General features: G+C 42.2%; 1 protein-coding gene across 1 annotated transcript; it reads right to left on the bottom strand.

The window, feature by feature from the left end:
* Positions 1 to 1,353: 1,353 nt before the first annotated feature.
* LOC109408300 (protein D3) lies at positions 1,354 to 2,486 on the bottom strand. Its single transcript, XM_062849010.1, has 2 exons — positions 2,161 to 2,486; positions 1,354 to 1,991 (listed from the first exon to the last, which is right to left on the bottom strand). Exons 1-2 carry the CDS (start codon positions 2,359 to 2,361, stop codon positions 1,500 to 1,502), a joined length of 693 nt encoding a protein of 230 aa, XP_062704994.1. The 5' UTR covers positions 2,362 to 2,486; the 3' UTR covers positions 1,354 to 1,499.
* Positions 2,487 to 18,816: the final 16,330 nt, after the last annotated feature.

The following is an 18,816-nucleotide window of genomic DNA, read 5'->3' as shown; positions in this document are numbered from 1 at the left end:
CGGAAACATGTGGGAAGCCCTCAGGCGCAAGGGTGTCCCTGAGAAAATCATCGGCCTCATTGAAGCACAGTACAGGGCATTTTCGTGCACAACGGTGTTTTGTCCGATCCCATCCGGGTCGTTGCTGGAGTGAGGCAAGGATGTATACTATCACCGCTAGTGTTCCTCATCGTAATCGACGAGATCCTGGTAGGTGCGATTGATCGTGAACCAAATCGTGGGTTGCTTGTGGCAGCCCATTACCATGGAGCACCTAAATGACTTCGAATTGACTGATGAAGTTGCTCTCCTAGCTCAACGGTGCTCTGATATGCAGAGCAAGCTTTCAATATCTTGGTAGCCAAATGGTGGCCGATGGCGGCACCAAGATCGACATAGGTGCACGGATCAAGAGGTGAGGGCTGCTTTTGCGAGTTTAAGAAATGTATGGAGAAACAACCAGGTTAGTCGATGCACCAAAATCCGAATTTTTAACTCGGACGTGAAATCGTGCATCTGTGAAACCTGGTGTGTATCAGTGGAGAACACTCAACGGTTGCAGGTCTTCATCAATAGATGCCTGCGGTGTATAATTCGTGCACGGTGGCCTCACAATTGGATCTCCATCGTCGATGTCATCAAAAGCCGATAGCGACAGAAATTCGGGAGCGAAAGTGAAGGTGGGTCGGCCACACTCTGCGCAGAGGCGGAAACGAAATATGCAAGCAAGCGTTAGATTGGAACCCTGCAGGACATCGCAGCAAAGGCAGACCTAGAGGCTCATGGCGGCGCAGCCTCAACAACGAAATCAAGCAAGCGACAAAAATTTACCTCGCCACAGGTCAAGGCGATGGCTGGCAATTGCCCAGCATGGAAATCTTTCAATTCGGCCCTTTGCACCATCGTGGGTGCCCAGGACTGAAAGTAAAGCAAGTAAGTAATCTTTGGAGGAATCTATAGAAAATTGTCTGAAAAAAATCCTTGCATTATATTGAATATTCAGTAGGTTCGGGAATCGAATTATCTGTCATCGGATAGGCGATTTAAAGCCTCAACCACAGGCAAACAGACGTCTCACTGTACCCACTTCCCATCGTTTCCCTTTTTACCGGACGCTCGCATCATTTTTGCTCCTGTTTGACGTTTGCTCATTACCGCCATCTACTCAGTGGGTTTGCGAAACACAACGTAATTAACATTGGGCGATTATATTTTTGTGACGATGATTTTAATCGTACTTTGTTCAAATATACGTATTAGTCTGTGTCTTAAGACACCCCTAGCTTGGCCTCACTGAATATCCGCGCGCTATCATCTAGGCTACATGGGCCCCCATTGAATTGATGTTAATACAAATGCAAACTAAAAAATAAATTGTTTTTTAATACTTTTATTATAGTAAGTTTCCAATTAGGTAGTCGTTTACTGAAGTGTTTCGAAAATAGAATAAGAAGTTTACAAAAAATCCACGCACCATAGTTTCAAGACACAATTAGTTGCTCTATTCGGCTTGCACTGCATCACTCCGTACCGGACGACAGTTGAGCATGCAGAGTTGGAACGTAATCGTCGAACTGGGCCCGGTAAAAGTTACCAGCAACCAGCTCACCCAGGTTGTACTTCTTCACGTAGTCCTTGTGTTGGAAGTTCAGCCGGTTGTTCCGGCTGCGGTTGGAGGTGCGCGGTGCCTCCGATAGGTCCACTCGTCCATTGGTTTGCTTGTACACCAGAAACACATACCGGTGCAACCCGCTGCCCTGCGGAGGTCCCGATCCAACGAACGCTATGCGATGATCGCCCTGCTCGATCTTATCGCCGGGAATGTTTCCCACGTACCAGTGACAAACGGAGCGAAATTTGGGCTCCTGTCGGTTGGGAGCGTCCGGGTCCACCATGAACAGGGTGTAGAATGCGTTTGGGTCAGCCGACCATTCTAGCTTCGGTTGATCTTTCACCTGGGTGGGGGTGAGCTCTTCGCCTCCGTTGGCCGACACACCGCTGGGGTAGGTGACCTAAAATGTTGGAAAACTGAAGATGATTTCTTTTTGCTACCGTATAGTGATATTAAAGTGTGGCAAACACAAGCTAAATTAGCTATGAACCAACAGAATTTCATTTTCAGAATTATGATTTCAGAACAATCTATTTTTTATCTATAACAGCAAGCTAATTAGGACTTACCTTTAACAGCTCTTTCGGAGCTGCGTCCACCACATCTGGAACGACCTCGTGCTCGACAAAAGCCGTCTGAACGTTCACGACCATTCCGCTGTTTTTAGTCTCCTCCTCGGCGGCACTGCAGCAACTGATGAACTGAACCGACAACAGTATACACACTGACGCCACTACTGTCGTGGTAGAAATTAGCTTCTCTCGTGACATTGCACTATCTCTATCATTCGTTATGCGATGTGATTGTCGTGAAGAGTCGTCGGGTACTTATCACCAGACATTCCAGTGAGGATTACACTCTCTGTCTTATCAAAGTTGAGAAAAAAAAAGCGAAATTGATTAGGTATTCTTAAAAATTGCCTATCGCTGAATGAACAACTGAAATGCAGTAGGATCGCTTACCGACTATCTAGAGGCTGTAAAACGATCTGTTCTTCGTAGGGCTTCGATTCGTTCGTCTAAGCGATTGTCTTTTCGTAGCCTATTTAGGGTGAGAGTCCTTGTTTTAATTCCAGTTCATTTTTTTTTAATCAAGCAAGTTGAGGCTCCTTCGAATAGGATCGAGGAACGCTAGTGAGCATGTTCGAATCCAACGGTTTATGTGCAACTAACTTCAAATTCTTTCTCTTCCATATATATACCCTTCTACCCTGTTATTATTGATATAGCAATATTGCTCCCCTGTCCCTGTCCCCCTGTTCAAAATCGCATACAATAAATTTAAATACATTGAATTGCAAACAATAATGTGAATGCGACTGGATTTAATACATTGTGTCTGTTTGTTGACCTCTCTGAAAGTGCATATGAGAACAATAATAACAAGATTTTCGATTGATTATTGCTTCTACCGGTTTACATTAGGTAACCTAGATTTTTTAAGGTTTTAAAGGATCGTTCAGTGTGGTGGGTATGCGGTTGATTGTGGAGAAATTCCAAGTTGCTTATTTACTAGCGGCCGAAACAAAGCAAATCATTCTTATTCAAACTTTTCCTTCAGGTGTGATTATTTTTAAAATGTTTCTTTATATATTTCTAAATTTATAATAAATTTGTTTGTATTTTATTACATATTTTTATTTTTATTTTTCGTTTTATTTAATTTTTTGGGTTTATATGTTTTTGTTACAGTATTTACACGTAGGTCGAATACTAGGTCCCTTACCCTACGCTCATTAACCTACAGTTGATTGGTATAAGCCAACAGCAAACACGAATGGCTTATTCAGTTCGATACTGAAAAGTGGTTCTACCGGTTTTGAATTGTACACGGCAGCAAGAATGATGATCGTCGAGATGACAGTAGCTATCGAAAGTTGCCGGCTGTTTTGTGTTGTGATGGATGCAATGCAAACGCGAGCAGTCTCAGCTGAGTTGATTGTAATACGGATTCCTAATAATAAAGGTCAACTGAAACAGTTCGAATGAAATCTTGAACCTTCTTCTAGATGGAGTCCATCACTGTCCCACGCGCTCCCGTGGAAACGGATACGGTATCAGTGCATTTCTTCCATTTCACCCGCATTTGCTGGGTGTCCTCGACTGACCTGTTGATTCGTCGATGTCGCTGATTTTAATTTGCCCAGTGTTTTTCGATTGGTCAAAATTCCGTCCAATAGGGGTTGCCAACTTTCCAGATTTATCTGTATTTTAAAGATTTTTGAGGTCTCATTTTACAAAAATCTGGAAGACCCAGACATTTGTTTTCCGGAATTCGTAAGGTTTTGCAGGAGTATAATCTTTTTAATTTGTATGACAAAAAGCATCTCAATTCGAATTTCTTGAAATTAAAAGCTTTTCTCTAAAAAAAATATTTAGTATGCACAAAAGCAGTCATGATTATTATGCGAAAACACGGGCAAACGAACAAAATGTGTTCCGTCGTTTTCTCTAACCGGTGCACTGGAGCAGAACGTTGTTATGGACAGACAAAACCTCTAGTGATTTGGATATTCATCTTATGCCGTTTTTCTTTTTTAACCTGGGTTGGAACTGGTTTGGCGGAAAATAACAAACAACGTCAAATAAACTTTAGTACAAGCGGAACCGAAGTCGGGTTGAGGTTGAAACTGTGATCTCATAGAGTTCCAACCCAGGTTGGAACTGGATCAGAAAGAAAAACGGTATTAGATTATTGGTGTCTTCAGGGAAGTGTCTTATATAAGAGTTTGTATAATAATCTGGTTATGCAAGATTTGATCTATCAGGTATCAGAAGGCTGGCTTCAGAGGCACGTTATCCTCCATTTGGGACATTTGTGCCATCGCCAAAATAATAGCCTATTTCATCATCTACCTGAGGGAAAAGGAAGGGAATAAGGATGAGGATGGGGATAAGTACAGGTAGGGAAATAGGAAAAGTAGCCTGGAAGAGGATACTAACGCATAAGCGAACCACAATGGGTTTAAACAGTGCCCTGAAAAGGGCACAGTAATAACGCATAAAGCGAAGGAGAGCCAATAGCTCTTTACCACAGCGGGTTAAGAACAACAGAAAATCTCTGTAGTCAGTTTCACTTAATAAGTGTTTTCCGAATACTCGGAAACGCAGTTGCGCAAAAACTGGACAGTTACATATCAAATTATACGAAGTTCCATAATCGTATTCACAGCTATCACATGCAAATGAATCAGCTTGCTGAATATTCGCCATGCGATAGCTGAGTCGGCAGTGGCCAGTCAATGCTTTGACCAGAATACTGCAATTCTGCTTTGACAGATTTGTAAGATACTTCGCCACCATTGGAGATGGCTCAGTACAATACAATTTGGTTTGACGACATGGCTCCAAACTATTCCAGTATTGTCTGTGTTGAGTGGCAGCCCAGGTGTGAATCTGAAGCTTTACCCAACACTTTGATATCGGAATAGCTGGCTCAGGGCCAATGAAGTCATGTGATGCTCCAGTGCGAGCTAACTCATCAGCCAATTCATTTCCAGCGATGGAATAATGGCCAGGTACCCATACAAGGTAAACAGCGTTTGCTGAATTCAGCTCCTCGATTTGAGTTCGACAAGCGATAACTATCTTCGAGCTGGAGTTGGCCGAAGCAAGTGCTTTAATAGCAGCCTGGCTATCTGAATTAAAGTATATTACTTTGCCCATTACGTGCTGCTGAAGTATTGATTGCACTCCGCATTTCGGCCTGAAAAACGGTGCAGTGTATACCAAGTGAGTAAGGTTGATGCAGCCTTAGCTCACGAGAATAAATACCAGCATCTGCTCGACCTTCGAGAAGGGAGCCATCAGTGTAACATACGATGCCGTCTGAAATACTTCTCTCCAGATATCCAGATGTCCACTCTTCCCGGGAAGGGAATTTCGTGGAAAATGTCCTATATGGAAAATTACAAGCAATTGTGAGATCGCTTGGAGCAAGGACAATTTTGTCCCTAATTCCCTATTCACCAAAAGTGGAAACAACGAGGTGTGTGTTGATGTGCGGTTCACAGGAGTTTCCTCTAGTAGACCGAGTACCCGTAGACGGTAAATGCAAGAAAGTGCTTCTTGTTTGAGATGAATGTGTAGTGGAGCAACGTCAAAGAGAACTGCGAGCGCTGCCGTGGTAGTTGAAGAGAACGCTCCAGACATCGCCATTGAGCACATCCTTTGCAGATGGCCTAACTTTGATTGGACCGTTCTCATTTCGCCCTTTTGCCACCACACAAGACATCCATAGGCCAATATTGGCCGAACAACAGTTGTGTAGATCCATTTGATATACTTGGGTTTAAGACCCCAAGTTGTACCAAAGTTTCGCCGGCATTGCCCGAAGGCTATACAAGCTTTCTTGATTCTGAACTCAATGTAAGGTGTCCAGGAAAGCTTGGAATCAAGAATGACTCCAACGTACTTAACCTGTTCAGTCACATCGATTTCAGAATCAAAGAGACGCAAAGGTCGAACGCCATTACGGTTTCGCTTTTCCGTGAAAAGAACAATAGATGTTTTACTCGGATTAACCGAAAGGCCATATTGGTGACACCAACCCTCAACTACCTGAAGGGCGCTTTGCATCAGGTCGAAAAGGGTGGTCATACACATACCAACTAACAATGCTAGGTAGTCGTCGGCAAAACCATGAGTAGGAAAACCGCTATTATTGAGTTGCCTCAATAGCGTATCTGCTACGAGATTCCACAAAAGCGGTGACAAGACTCCCCCTTGGGGGCATCCACAAACACTCAATTTCCTAATCCCTGCTAGACGCAATGTCGAGAAGAGGTATCGGTTTTTGAGCAGTTGATGAATCATTGGAGATATGCCATGACTCCGTGCGGCTTCCAATATGGCATCCGAAGGCACATTGTCAAAGGCACCCTCGATATCTAAGAAAACACACAAACAAGATTGCTTTTGAGCAAACGCTTTCTCGATATCGTAAACAACCTTGTGTAAAAGAGTCACAGTGGACTTACCAGATTGGATAGCATATTGGTTCACATGAAGAGGGACATTGGCCAGATGAACATCACGGAAGTGATGATTGACAATGCGTTCTAAGCATTTTAGAAGAAAAGAGCTCAAACTGATAGGTCTAAAGCTCTTTGCTTCTTCATACGACGCACGACCCACTTTCGGAATAAACTTTACAGTAATATCCCGCCAGGATTTGGGAATATACCCTGTAGCAATACTGCAAAACATGTTTGAAATGATCAAATCCCTTCTGAAGCAAAATAGGATAAATCCCATCTGCCCCAGGCGGTTTGAAGGGGCAAAGCTGTTAAGTGCCCACTCAATCGATTCTATAGTTACAATACTCCGAGCCGAAGCCAGTGAATCGTAACTACAAGAAAAGACATCAAGTTTATCCGAAGATGTAATATCCACACATCCAGGGAAGTGTGTGCTGAATAAGCATTCCAGAACTTCCTCATCACAGGAAGGAAGTCAGATCGCCATTTGGCAAACGAAGTTCGTTCACTCGGAAATCTTTAGATTTCGCAAGGATTTTATTCAACCGACTGACTTCACTCAAACTGGAAACATTTGTACAAAGATTTTTCCAGCCGGATCGTTCAGCAGACCGGAGAGCTTTCCAGTAGGCCTTGCAAGCCGACCTAAAAGCCTCCGAACTAGCCGAATGTCGTCTGTTCCACCTCTTTCTACATTGTTTCCTGAGTTTCGCCAGATCAGAGTTCCACCAAGGGGTTCCTCTTGTGATCTTCACAGACCGTAGAGGACATGCTTCTTCAAAAGCTTCCATGATGAAGGTCGTTGTAGTATCAACGGCATCATCTTAATCACTTGGAGTGTCAATGGATGGTGATTATCCATGAAATTTGGCCGCAACCAAATCAGTAAAAAGATCCCAGTTTGTTGACCAAGGATTCCTGAAACGCAATGATTGCGAAGTAACATTTAAATGTTCAAAAAAGATGTAGCGATGGTCAGATAAAGATTCTTTATCTGACACATACCGATTGGTCAGCTCGTGACTGATTCTACTAGAGCAAAGCGTTATGTCTAACACTTCCTCTCTACCAGATACCATGAACGTTGGGCGGTTGCCTATGTTAAGTAATGCAAGATCTGTACTACTTAAGTACTCCATCAAACTGGAGCCTCTCAAGTTAATGTCTGAGCTGCCCCAGATGATATGGTGTGCATTAGCATCACTGCCAACAATTAGCGGAAGGCCTTTTGAAGTACAGTATGCGATGACGTGTTTGAAAGCATCCGTTGGGGATGGTTAATCATGCGGTAAATAAACCGAACAATAGACGTATTTCCTGTTGAGGTTTCCAACAGATACATCAATTGTGATAGCACATACATCTCTGGTGGTTAGTTCAGAGATGAGTGTAGCAACTATTGCGTTGTTGACAAGCACACAGGCTCGAGGCATGACACGTGAGTTTGCCATTTCATGTTTACTGAAAGTAGCAAAAACCGAGTTCACAAGGTTTCTTAGATAGAAATTCCCCTTACGGAAGTAAGGTTCTTGGACCAAGGCCACTTGGGCTGAACCATTTTGCATAAGTCTGCAAAGATTGCTTGTTGCTGTTCTTTTATGCTGAAGATTGATCTGAGCTATCCTAACCGTAGCCACTACCCAAACTAGGCAAGATTAAACTCTTCGCAACAACAGCACAACAAAGAACAGCAGTAACAAAACCAAATCGGTATCGATTGGAAAACGCCAAAGGCGAGTATACACAGAATACACTGTGTAAATCGCATAATGCGAAACCATATAGGTGAAAATTTAAACTAATTAACAACATCCTCATAATCCCGCCCTTATTTAGCCTCTAGTGAGACTAAAGAAGGGCAGCTGATTGTCTCGGAGAAACACAAGGCCCACTGCACCATTGCTCCGGATAGCGCAGTGAGGGCAACATACTGTGGAGGGCGCCCTGGTACTCCACAGGCTCCGTTTGCGGTTAGGTTTTTATTAGCCCCCCCTAGCCATTCATTCCTAGGCACGGTAAGCATGAAGCCGCATCACACCATGAATTAGGGGTCACCTGGTGGTGGATTCTTACCTCCGGAACAGGCGGTCCGTAGTGTTATTCTTAGCCAATTGAGACAATCGCTACCGACACTACACAGCTATCTAGGCTGATCGAGAAAAGAAGTTAATATTGATGATCAACTTCATACGGGCCCGAACAGCCGTTGTATGACAAAAAGCATCTCAATACGAATTTCTCGAAATTAAAAGCTTTTCTCTAAAAAAAATATTTGGTATGCACAAAAGCAGTCATGATTATTATGCGAAAACGCGGGCAAACGAACAAAACGTGTTCCGTCGTTTTCTCTAACCGGTGCACTTGGGCAGAACGTTGTTATGGACAGACAAAACCTCTAGTGGTTTGGATATTCATCTTATCCCTTTACAAGGCCGAGAGAACCAGGCACGGAATCCACTCGTTCTTCATTGGAATATGAAGTACATGTGGTGTAATGAACAAAAACGTTTTTATATTCAAAAAATTCGATGGTCGATTTTGTATGAAAAAAAAAGGTCTAAATTTTAACTTTTTGTCAACAAAGTTTAAAATGTTGTTTGTTGTTATTTTGTGATGCGTTCACCAATCATGCTGATTTTTTGACAGATTATTGCCCTAATATTCATGAGTTGCATGTGTGGATTTGAATTCGATTGGTCACTTATTTTCGACGATATGGCAATTTTAGTACATGCCCATTTATTATAGTACATTTTTTCAAAAGGCTGAGTTTCTGAAAGTAATAAAGCAATCAAGTTGAAATGTTGCCCACAAGTAAAAGGAGCACAGGCCTTTCATTCCTCATCATTTGGTTTTTTAATTCGCTCACCACAGCAGAAGTTCGAGCTTATAGCTTTATGCATTCATAAATGGCAGTTTTTTAGAGACATTTTGTTCTAAAAAAGCCCATTCATATTTGTTATGGCTCAAAAAAAATCATGAGTGTTCACACAGATCTAATGTGTCCATCAGTTAAAACAGAAGTTGTAAAATTTTTCTAAATGAACAGAAAAAAATATGTGTATAAGGTAGCAATATAGTTGCCACTGCCTTATGAAGGGTTATGCCGTTTTTCTTTTTCACCAGGGTTGGAACTGGTTTGGCGGAAAATATGTTAACAAACAACGTCAAACAAACTTTAGTACAAGCGAAACCGAAGTCGGGTTGGGGTTGAAACTGTGATCTCATCCAGTTCCAACCCAGGTTGGAACTGGATCAGAAAGAAAAACGGTATTAGATTATTGGTGTCTTCAGGGAAGTGTCTTATATAAGAGTTTGTACAATAATCTGGTTACGCAAGATTTGATCTAAATAAGTTGCGACTGATCTAGATCAGTTTAATCTTTTCATAGAAGCACAGAGTACAGACATACCTACAAGCTAGAACAAATTCACACTCAAAAGCTGTGTAAGAATTGGATTTTTTTTAGGGTCGACAAATCTTGCGCCACCATGCTGCAAGATGCCACAATCAGTGGTGAATATACATATCTAGATAAGTTTCATATTCGCACTGCCAACAGCATGAGAACTATGCGATAACAGTGCCGCCACGGTGTTGCCATTTCAAATGACCGTTAAATTCCTTACACAGTTTTGTAACTGGACTTTGATGTCTGTTCTCTGTGAAAGAAGCGTCTTAGAAGAAAACTTTCTTTTGCAAATTTGATCAGTCTAACATCTCTGATGGTTCTATAACCAACAAATAGAAGCATTACGTATATCAAAATATTTTGCGTTTTATAATAAGTACATTGGACCAAAACAAATAAAACGCAACGTTGGTATCTACAAGGGTTGGCCAAAATGTTTGGGATAGGTAACTTTTATTTTTCTCACAAAAAAGTTCAACACGCTGTAACTTTTCATAGAGTGCATCAAAAATTCTCATTTTAATATTTTTTTGTCATCTTCCAGGAATTCCTCGAGAAATTTCTCCAGGGATTCCTCCATGGATTTCGCCAGGAATTTCTCCAGGAATATCTCCAGGAATCTTTCCAGGGATTCATTAATGAATTTCTTCAGATATTCCTTAGAAATCTCTCCAAGAATTCTTTCAGAAATTCCTCGAGGAGTTCCTTCAATCATTCCTCCAGGAAGCCGCAAATATTTTTCCAGAAATTTCTTAAAGAATTCGTCCAGGAACTCTTCCAGAAATGTTTCTAGGAATTCCTGCATATTTCTCCAGAAAAACCTCTAGGAAATTCAAGAGGGATTCTTCTAGGGATTTCTTCTGAAATTCCTCGAGGAATTCCTCCATGGACTTATCTTGGGGATCCTCCACAGATTGCTCCAGGGATTAATTCTGGACTGCAAAATAGTGAGCCGATAAGGAAGGCGTTCATTCAGGGATTCCTTCAGGGATTCTGCCAGAAATTTCTCTAGGAATTCTTCAATCTCCTGAAATTTCTCCAGGGATTCATGCTGGAATTCCTTCACGAATTCCTTCAGGAATTCCTCCTAGCAGGGAATTTTCCAAAGCTATCTTCAGACTTTCCAAGGATTCCTTTACGTATACCTCAAGGGAGTCCTTCAAGTATTCCTCCTGAAAATCCTACAGGAATTCCTTCTGGAATGCCTCCACGGGGTTTTCCAGAAATTCGTCCGGGAATTTCTCCAGAAAACCGTTCATGAATTTCTCCAGAAACTCCTCCTGGAATTTCCCCAGAAATTTCTTCATGAATTTCTCCACGGACTCCTCCAGAAATTCTGCCTATGATTCTTTCAAAATTGCCTCCAGGAATTCCTCCAGAAATTCCCCCAGGAATTCTTCCAACGATTCCTTCAGGAATTCCTCCACTGATTCCTCCATAAGTTCCTCCAGGAATTCCTCCAGAGATTTCTCCAGGAATTCCTACAAGGATTCGTCAATGAATTCGTCGAGTAATTCTTCCAGAAATTCATGCAGGATTTTTTCCGAAAACTTCAGGAATTCATCTAGAGATTCATAAAGGAATTCCTCCAGGAATTAATTCATGCGTTCCTCCACGGATTCCTTCTGTTATTCCTCCAGGAATTCATCTTGTAATTCCTTCACGGTTTCCCCCAGGAATTCCCCATCAGGGATTTTCCCAGGAATTTTCCAGAGCTTCCTCCAGCATTTCTTCCAAGGATTATTTTATGAATACCTCCAGGGAATCCTCCACGGATTCCTCCAGGAATTTCTCCTTGATTTTTTCCACGAATTTCACCAGGAATTCCTCCACGGAAATCCTGCTAGAATTATTCACATAATTCCTCCAAGGATTCCTCCAGGAACTCTTACAGGGATTTGTCAATGAACTCCTCCAGGGATTCCTCCAAATGGGCCTCCAGAAAATTCCGCAGGGATTCTTGCAGAAATTGCTGCAGGCATGCTTCCAGAAGTTCCTCCAGGAATCCCTACACGAAAACCTCCTGGCATTTTTCCAAGAATTCCTGCAGGAATGCCTACAGGGGTTTCCCTTGAAATTCTTCCAAGGATTCCACCAGGGACTTTTCCAGGATTTTTACCAGGGTTTCTTCCAGGGACCCCTCCAGAGTTTACTCTAGGAATTCCTCCAGGGGTTCGTCAATAAGCCCCTGTGTGAGTTTTTACGGAAATTTGTTCAAAAATTTCTCGAAAAATTTCTCCAGAATTTCCTCTATGAATTCATCCAGGAATTCCTCTACGGATTCCTCCAGGAAATTCTTCAAGGATTTCTTTAAGAATGCTTCCAGGGATTCCTCCTGAAATTCCTCCAGGGAATTCCATCAATAAATTCTCCAGCAATTCCTTTAGTAGTTCCTACTGCAAATTCTACAGGAATTTCTTTAGACTCTTAAAGGAGTTTTTGATAGCTTCCTTTAAGAATTCATTCAAGCCCTCCTTTAGTAATGCCTCCAGTGTTTCATCCAGAAAGTTCTTCATGGATTCCTCCTGAAAATCGTTCAGGGATTTCTTCTAGAGTGCCTCCACGGATTCCTCCAGGAATTTCTCGAGGTGGTTAAGTGATTTTCAAAATGAATCCCGTTGATGCACGATTGTGGCGTATAGGATATGCGTGGATGATAGATTGAACACCAAGAAGGTGCACAGAATTTTAAAAAAGTGTGTAATGGAAGTATGTTACATTATATATCTTAATGATCAAGGGAACGTCAAGATAGTAAAAATGTGGCAAATAATTGCAATTTGATATATAGAATGCTAAGATGAAGCATATGATTTGGAGATGGCACAAAAATTATTTTTTCGCGTAAAAATCAAATTACGTGCGGCAATAAAGGTACATGATGTCACCGTGATGTATAGGATCCCTAACACTGGGATCATTGAGATGGTGCATGGATTGCTGATATGGATCATGGCATTCAAAAATGGTGCATGATGTTAGTATGATGCATTAGAGTTGACATGGTACATGAAATGCTATTTTGATGTACACAGATAAAAATAATGAGATTTACACGTCATGTAAACTTCATTTTAGTCATGTAAACTTAGTGGTATGATGGTTTACATGATATATCATGTAAATTTGTGTAATATGTCATGTAAACACTCAGAGTCATGCGGAATTACATGACATATAATGGAAGTTTACATGATATTTTATGACTTTTACATGATATGTCATGTAAACTTCTGTGATATCCCACGCTCCAAACATGTGCATCATATGTCACAGAATTCTACACTCTTTTTTCGATCTGTGTACGAAACTAATAATGGTGCAATAGATGCCTAGATGATATAGTGAACGCAACGATTATGCCTGCAAAGCTTTAGTAGCGCATGAAATTTAACGATGGAGCATGATTTCCCAACACAGAAAAAAATATTCATGTAAAATTCTGCGAAAAATCATGCACATAAAGGGAATGCTAGAGTTAGTGCATATTTACATGAGATATCATGTAAAATTACGTTACGTTCGTGTAAATTTGATTTAAAGATGGTGCGTGAGATGACGCCTAGATGATTTTGTGAACAGTATGAACTGAGTTGATTGGTATTTGTGACTTGATCCTTGGAGCCTTCTATGGAAAAAAATGTTTTTTAAGTGAACAAATAGCCTTTCAGTACACTTTGGAGTACGAGAAAGGAAAAAAAAGTTTATCATAGTTTGAAGTCTACAGACTAATTGCATAAACTTACAATATCTCGAGAAGAAAAACAATGACACTCACAATACGATTGTAAGAGTAAATCGATTCCACAGGCTGAAAATTACTAACACGAGACAACGGACAACACATATAACAACACCCAGTGGCCCAATGGAGAATTTTCCGTTTGACGAAAAGTTTTCCCCGGCTGGAGCGGGAATGGAACCCGCACTCCGAGGTTTACGAAACGCCTAGACGACTGACGCCGCTAACCGTACGGCCACGAAGCCCACACAAATTTAAAGCATTGAATGTCGTTATAGGATGAGAAGGCCAAAGCAAAATACAGTAGGTATCAACAATATAGTGGCGTACCTCATGCCACTTAATTCTATTGCATCAACAATTAGGTAAAACGCCTAAGGTGGTACGCCTCAGGGTTCCAGCTAATCCGTAGATTTGAAAAGTTCATTTGTTGCTGAAAATGGTGCATTGTTTCATGCAATAGTAATGGGACTGAGATTAGGTATTTTTCCATTAATACCTCATGGTATTGCAATGTCGCTAATATCATGTTTTATATTTTTTCTTTGTTGGCTTTATGTGCAAAGTGAGACAGAGCCTACTTTTCAGTTTCCTCAATAAGCACATTCAAGTCTATTGAACTAGAATTTTCTAGGTATACCAATTGACCATTATGCATTCGTATATCGTCTACTCCCAAGTAACAATTTAAGTTTTGTTCGGCTCTACAAGAGATCTTCATGACCAATTTTATAAAACATGCAATAAAACTGAATCATACATCAAAACCTCTTGATAAACTCTTTAAGAGTATCTTCCGGCTAAGTGGACCACTCTCGGAGAGGTTTTGCAAACCGCATTAAGAGTACCAATAAACCCGTTTTAAAACCTAGTTGAAATATTTCCCATTCTCGATTGTTGTTGTTTTTTTTTTCAACAAAAACTATGACAGCTCAAGATGCAGAGAAGCTTCTTCGATGGCACGTAAAGTTCAGGAGGATACAGCATTCGTAAGTAGAAAGCGATTATTTCAAAGTAGTATTTTAGTAGTTATTGTTCTGGTAGGCTTATGCGCATTCGAATTTACCGTGAATATTGGGGTTGCAGAATCATAAAATTAATGCGCTTCAAAAATAGTGAATATCATCATCTTGGAATGAAATAAATCAATTTGTGAATTTAGTAAAACTATCCCGAATCACAAGAAAACTCAGCAGAGAGAGTTTATTTATGTGAGCATGTTATGATAATGGTTGCAAACTACCAATTCATTGCTAATTTAAGCAAAATTAACTTTTTTTCATTCACGTAAGCTAATTCTTCAATATGGCGACGACCATAATCAGCGAAAATAAAACGAAAGCAAGTTTACTTTTATGATGACCGCAATAAACCTAGCAGTGTCGTGGTTTCAGCTTTTCCACCAACAGATGTCGTTACGAATCGGAAGGATCGCCATCTGTTGAGAGTTTTAACAGTTTTATTGCGGTAATAATGATTGCCAGAAGGTTTACACATCGGAAAGTTATGTTTACTCTTAAAATCTGTCTTTGTAGATATCTTCAAGTATACTATAAAACATTTCATTAATGATTTTCATAAAAGCAGTCATAAAACTGTGAGTTTTAATTATTACTGTAATAAAACATTAATAAAAATCAAACAAAACCAATCAGCGATGGGATGGAATTGTTACTTGGGCTATGATACTGTTTGGTCGAAGAAGTTAAAAATATGTCCATCATAAAAACCGACCGGGTATCGAACTCGTCATCATCAGCATGGTCTTGCTGAATACCCGATCGTGACTGCTTCGGCTATAAAGGTTTTCATTTATTGCTATTGCAGATATCATGCATTACATATCGAAGTGATATAAATTTTCCATTTAGTATAGTATGCAAAACTGTGTAATTGAATGGATCTATTGTTATGATAATGGCTTTATATCGTCATCAAATGAAGATTACCGATGTAATCGTCATGCATATACCTATATTGCCGTGTCATTGTAATTTGCATACACAAGCGACCTACTGCACTTTGAATGACTGTTTTAAAATTGTTTCTAATTGCTGCTGTCATCCCGTGTCTGTGGCGTACTGGAATCTCATTTTCCACTGAACAAACAAAGTGCAACGTTCTTTCCCCCTATTTCGAATCAACCAAAAAGCTCGAATCAAATCATTGCACTTATCCCGAGCGAGAGCCGGGTCATTGAAACCAGAACGAGTACATGAATCGAAAATCCCACACTGTAGTATATCTACATTGAAAATTGGGAAATGGGGTGCCGTTCTGTTTTCGTTTTGGCTTTGAACGTTTTTTGCTGGTCTGACTATAGCTAAACGAACGACGACGACAACCGTCCATTCTTACAGGTGGTTCAACTCAGACTTTCTTTGTTCTCTCTGCAGCAGGCTGCTGCTGCTGCTGTGAGACAGCATTTCGTCTCAGCTTGGTTCCTCCAAGCTTTTGCTTTCTCCCCACATACAGTGTGTATGCAATCGCCACAAATCGCCTTTTTGGACATCGAAATCGTTGAACATATGATTATGCGTCGTTTATGCTTTAGGTTTACCTCGAGACTTATACTGTAAGTCGGGGTGAAATCGTTCAATAATGGTTGCTGTTCTCCATCCTCGGTCATGCTTATCGTGCTCCACGCCTTCTTGTGCCAACCGGATCTGTCGCGAATACCAACTTTGCAGGGTTGTTGTCCGGCATTCTTGCAACATGTCCTGCCATCGTATCCTTCCAGATTTGGCCACTTTCTGGATGCTGGGTTCGCCGTTGAGTGCAGCGAGCTCGTAATTCATCCTTCTCCGCCACATACCCTTCTCCTGCACACCGCTGAAGTCGTCCTAGCACGCGTCGCTCGAAAACTCCGAGTGCTTGCAGGTCCTCCTCGAGCATGGTCCATGTCTCGAGTCCGTAGAGGACCACCGGTCTTATTAGCGTCTTGTAGGTACATGGTACATTTGGTGCGGGGTGAATCTTTTTAGATCGCAGCTTTCTCTGGAGTTCGTAGTATGCTCGAATTCTGTTGATGATGCGCCTTCGAATTTCGTGACTCACGTTGTTGTCAGCCGTCAGTAGGGATCCGAGTTAGACGAATTCCTCCACCATCTCGAAGGCATCCCCGTCTATCGTAACATTACTACCCAGACGGATCCGGTTGTGTTCGGTTGCGCCTACTAGCATGTGTTTGCTATGTTTTTGAGGCATTCATCACCAGTCCGACCTTTGCTGCTTCGCGTTTCTGGCGAGTGTACAGCTCTGTCACCGTTCCAAATGTTCTGGCGATAATGTCCATGTCGTCCGCAAAGCACACAAATTGACCGGATTTTGTGCAAATCGTACCCCGGCTGTTGAGCCCGGCTCGTCGCATCACACCTTCCAGAGTGATATTGAAGAGTAGGCATGAGAGTGACGGATAAGAGTAGGCATGAGGTGACGGACCTTGTCGCAGTCCCCGGTGAACTGGATAGTTCACCCGAAACCCTTACGCAGTTTTGCACACCGTCCATCGTTGCTTTAATCAGTCTAGTCAGCTTCCCTGGAAAGCCATTTTCGTCCATGATTCTCCATAGCTCTGCGCGGTCGATACTATTGCTTATCCAGAGAAATCATCCAACCTGGCGGAGTGAAGAAGACAACGAAGACCTATTCCGCAAACGTCAAACTGTTACACACTTTAAAAAGTATGCACACAACCTATCAACAAAAATAAATTGTTGAAAATTTTAATTATGTTTAATGGCGTTCAGCTGCATACAAAAGTGCTGAAACTACACCTAATATTGTTTGAAAACGAGTTACATATTGTGGCACCAATTGTGATTACATAAACCATAAATTGAACAATTTGCATTATTTTTGAATTTTATGGCAACCAAGTGAGTGAGTGCTTTTTAGCGTGAACCGAGCACTTTTGACGTTTGCGGAACGACTGCGGCGGTCGAAACCACCGCAACCCCGTTGGATTTTTTCTATTTTACCGCAATATCGTATGCCGCTTTGAAGTCGATGAACAGGTGGTGCGTTGGGACCTGGTATTCAAGGCATTTCTGGAGGATTTGCCGTACGGTAAAGATCTGGTCCGTTGTCGACCGGCCGTCGATGAAGCCGGCTTGATAACTTCCCACGAACTCATTTGTTTTAGGTGACAGACGATGGAAGATGATCTGGGATAGCACTTTCCTTAACTTCCCTCAGCGTGGGAGTTGGTTCATTTCCGTCCTCCGCTGCACTGGCGTCGTCGTTCCTTCCGTTGCCGTGGGCTCCCGTGCCTATGTTCTCCACGCCGTTCAGGTGCTGATCGAAGTGCTCCTTCCACCTTTCGATCACCTCACGTCCGTCCGTCAAGAGGCCTCCGTCTTTATCCCTGCATATATCGGCTCGCGGCACGAAGCCGTTGCGGGATGCGTTGAGCTTCTGATAGAACTTCCGTGTTTCTTGGGAACGGCACAGCAGTTCCATTTCTTCACACTCCGCTTCTTCCAGGCGGCGCTTTTTCTCTCGAAAGAGGCGGGTCTGCTGTTTCCGCTTCTGTTTGTAACGTTCCACGTTCTGACGAGTCCCTTGCTGCAGCATTACCGCCCTCGCTGCGTTCTTCTCCTCCAAAACCGTTCTGCACTCTTCGTCGAACCATTCGTTCCGTCGATTCCGTTCCACGTACCCGATGGTGCTCTCGGCTGCGTCGTTGATGGCTGCTTTCACTGTACTCCAGCAGTCCTCTAGAGGGGCCTCATCGAGCTCGCCCTCGTCTGGCAACGCGGCTTCGAGATTCTGCGCGTATGCTGAGGCGACATCCGGTTGCTTCAGTCGCTCTAGGTTGTACCGTGGCGGTCGCCGGTACCGTACATTGCTGATGACGGAGAGTTTTGGGCGCAGTTTGACCATCACCAGATAGTGGTCGGAGTCGATGTTGGTGCCACGATAGGTCCTGACGTCGATAATGTCGGAGAAGTGCCGTCCGTCAATCAGAACGTGGTCGATTTGAGATTCTGTCTGCTGTGGTGATCTCCAGGTGTAACGATAAGGGAGGCTGTGTTGGAAAAAGGTGCTACGTATGGCCATATTTTTGGAGGCGGCGAAATCAATGAGTCGT

The sequence above is a fragment of the Aedes albopictus genome, chromosome 1 (genome assembly GCF_035046485.1).
Source record: "Aedes albopictus strain Foshan chromosome 1, AalbF5, whole genome shotgun sequence".
Classification (NCBI taxonomy): Eukaryota; Metazoa; Arthropoda; class Insecta; order Diptera; family Culicidae; genus Aedes; species Aedes albopictus.
Note: the sequence above shows the minus strand (reverse complement) of the source record. Positions and strands in the feature narration are given on the sequence as shown.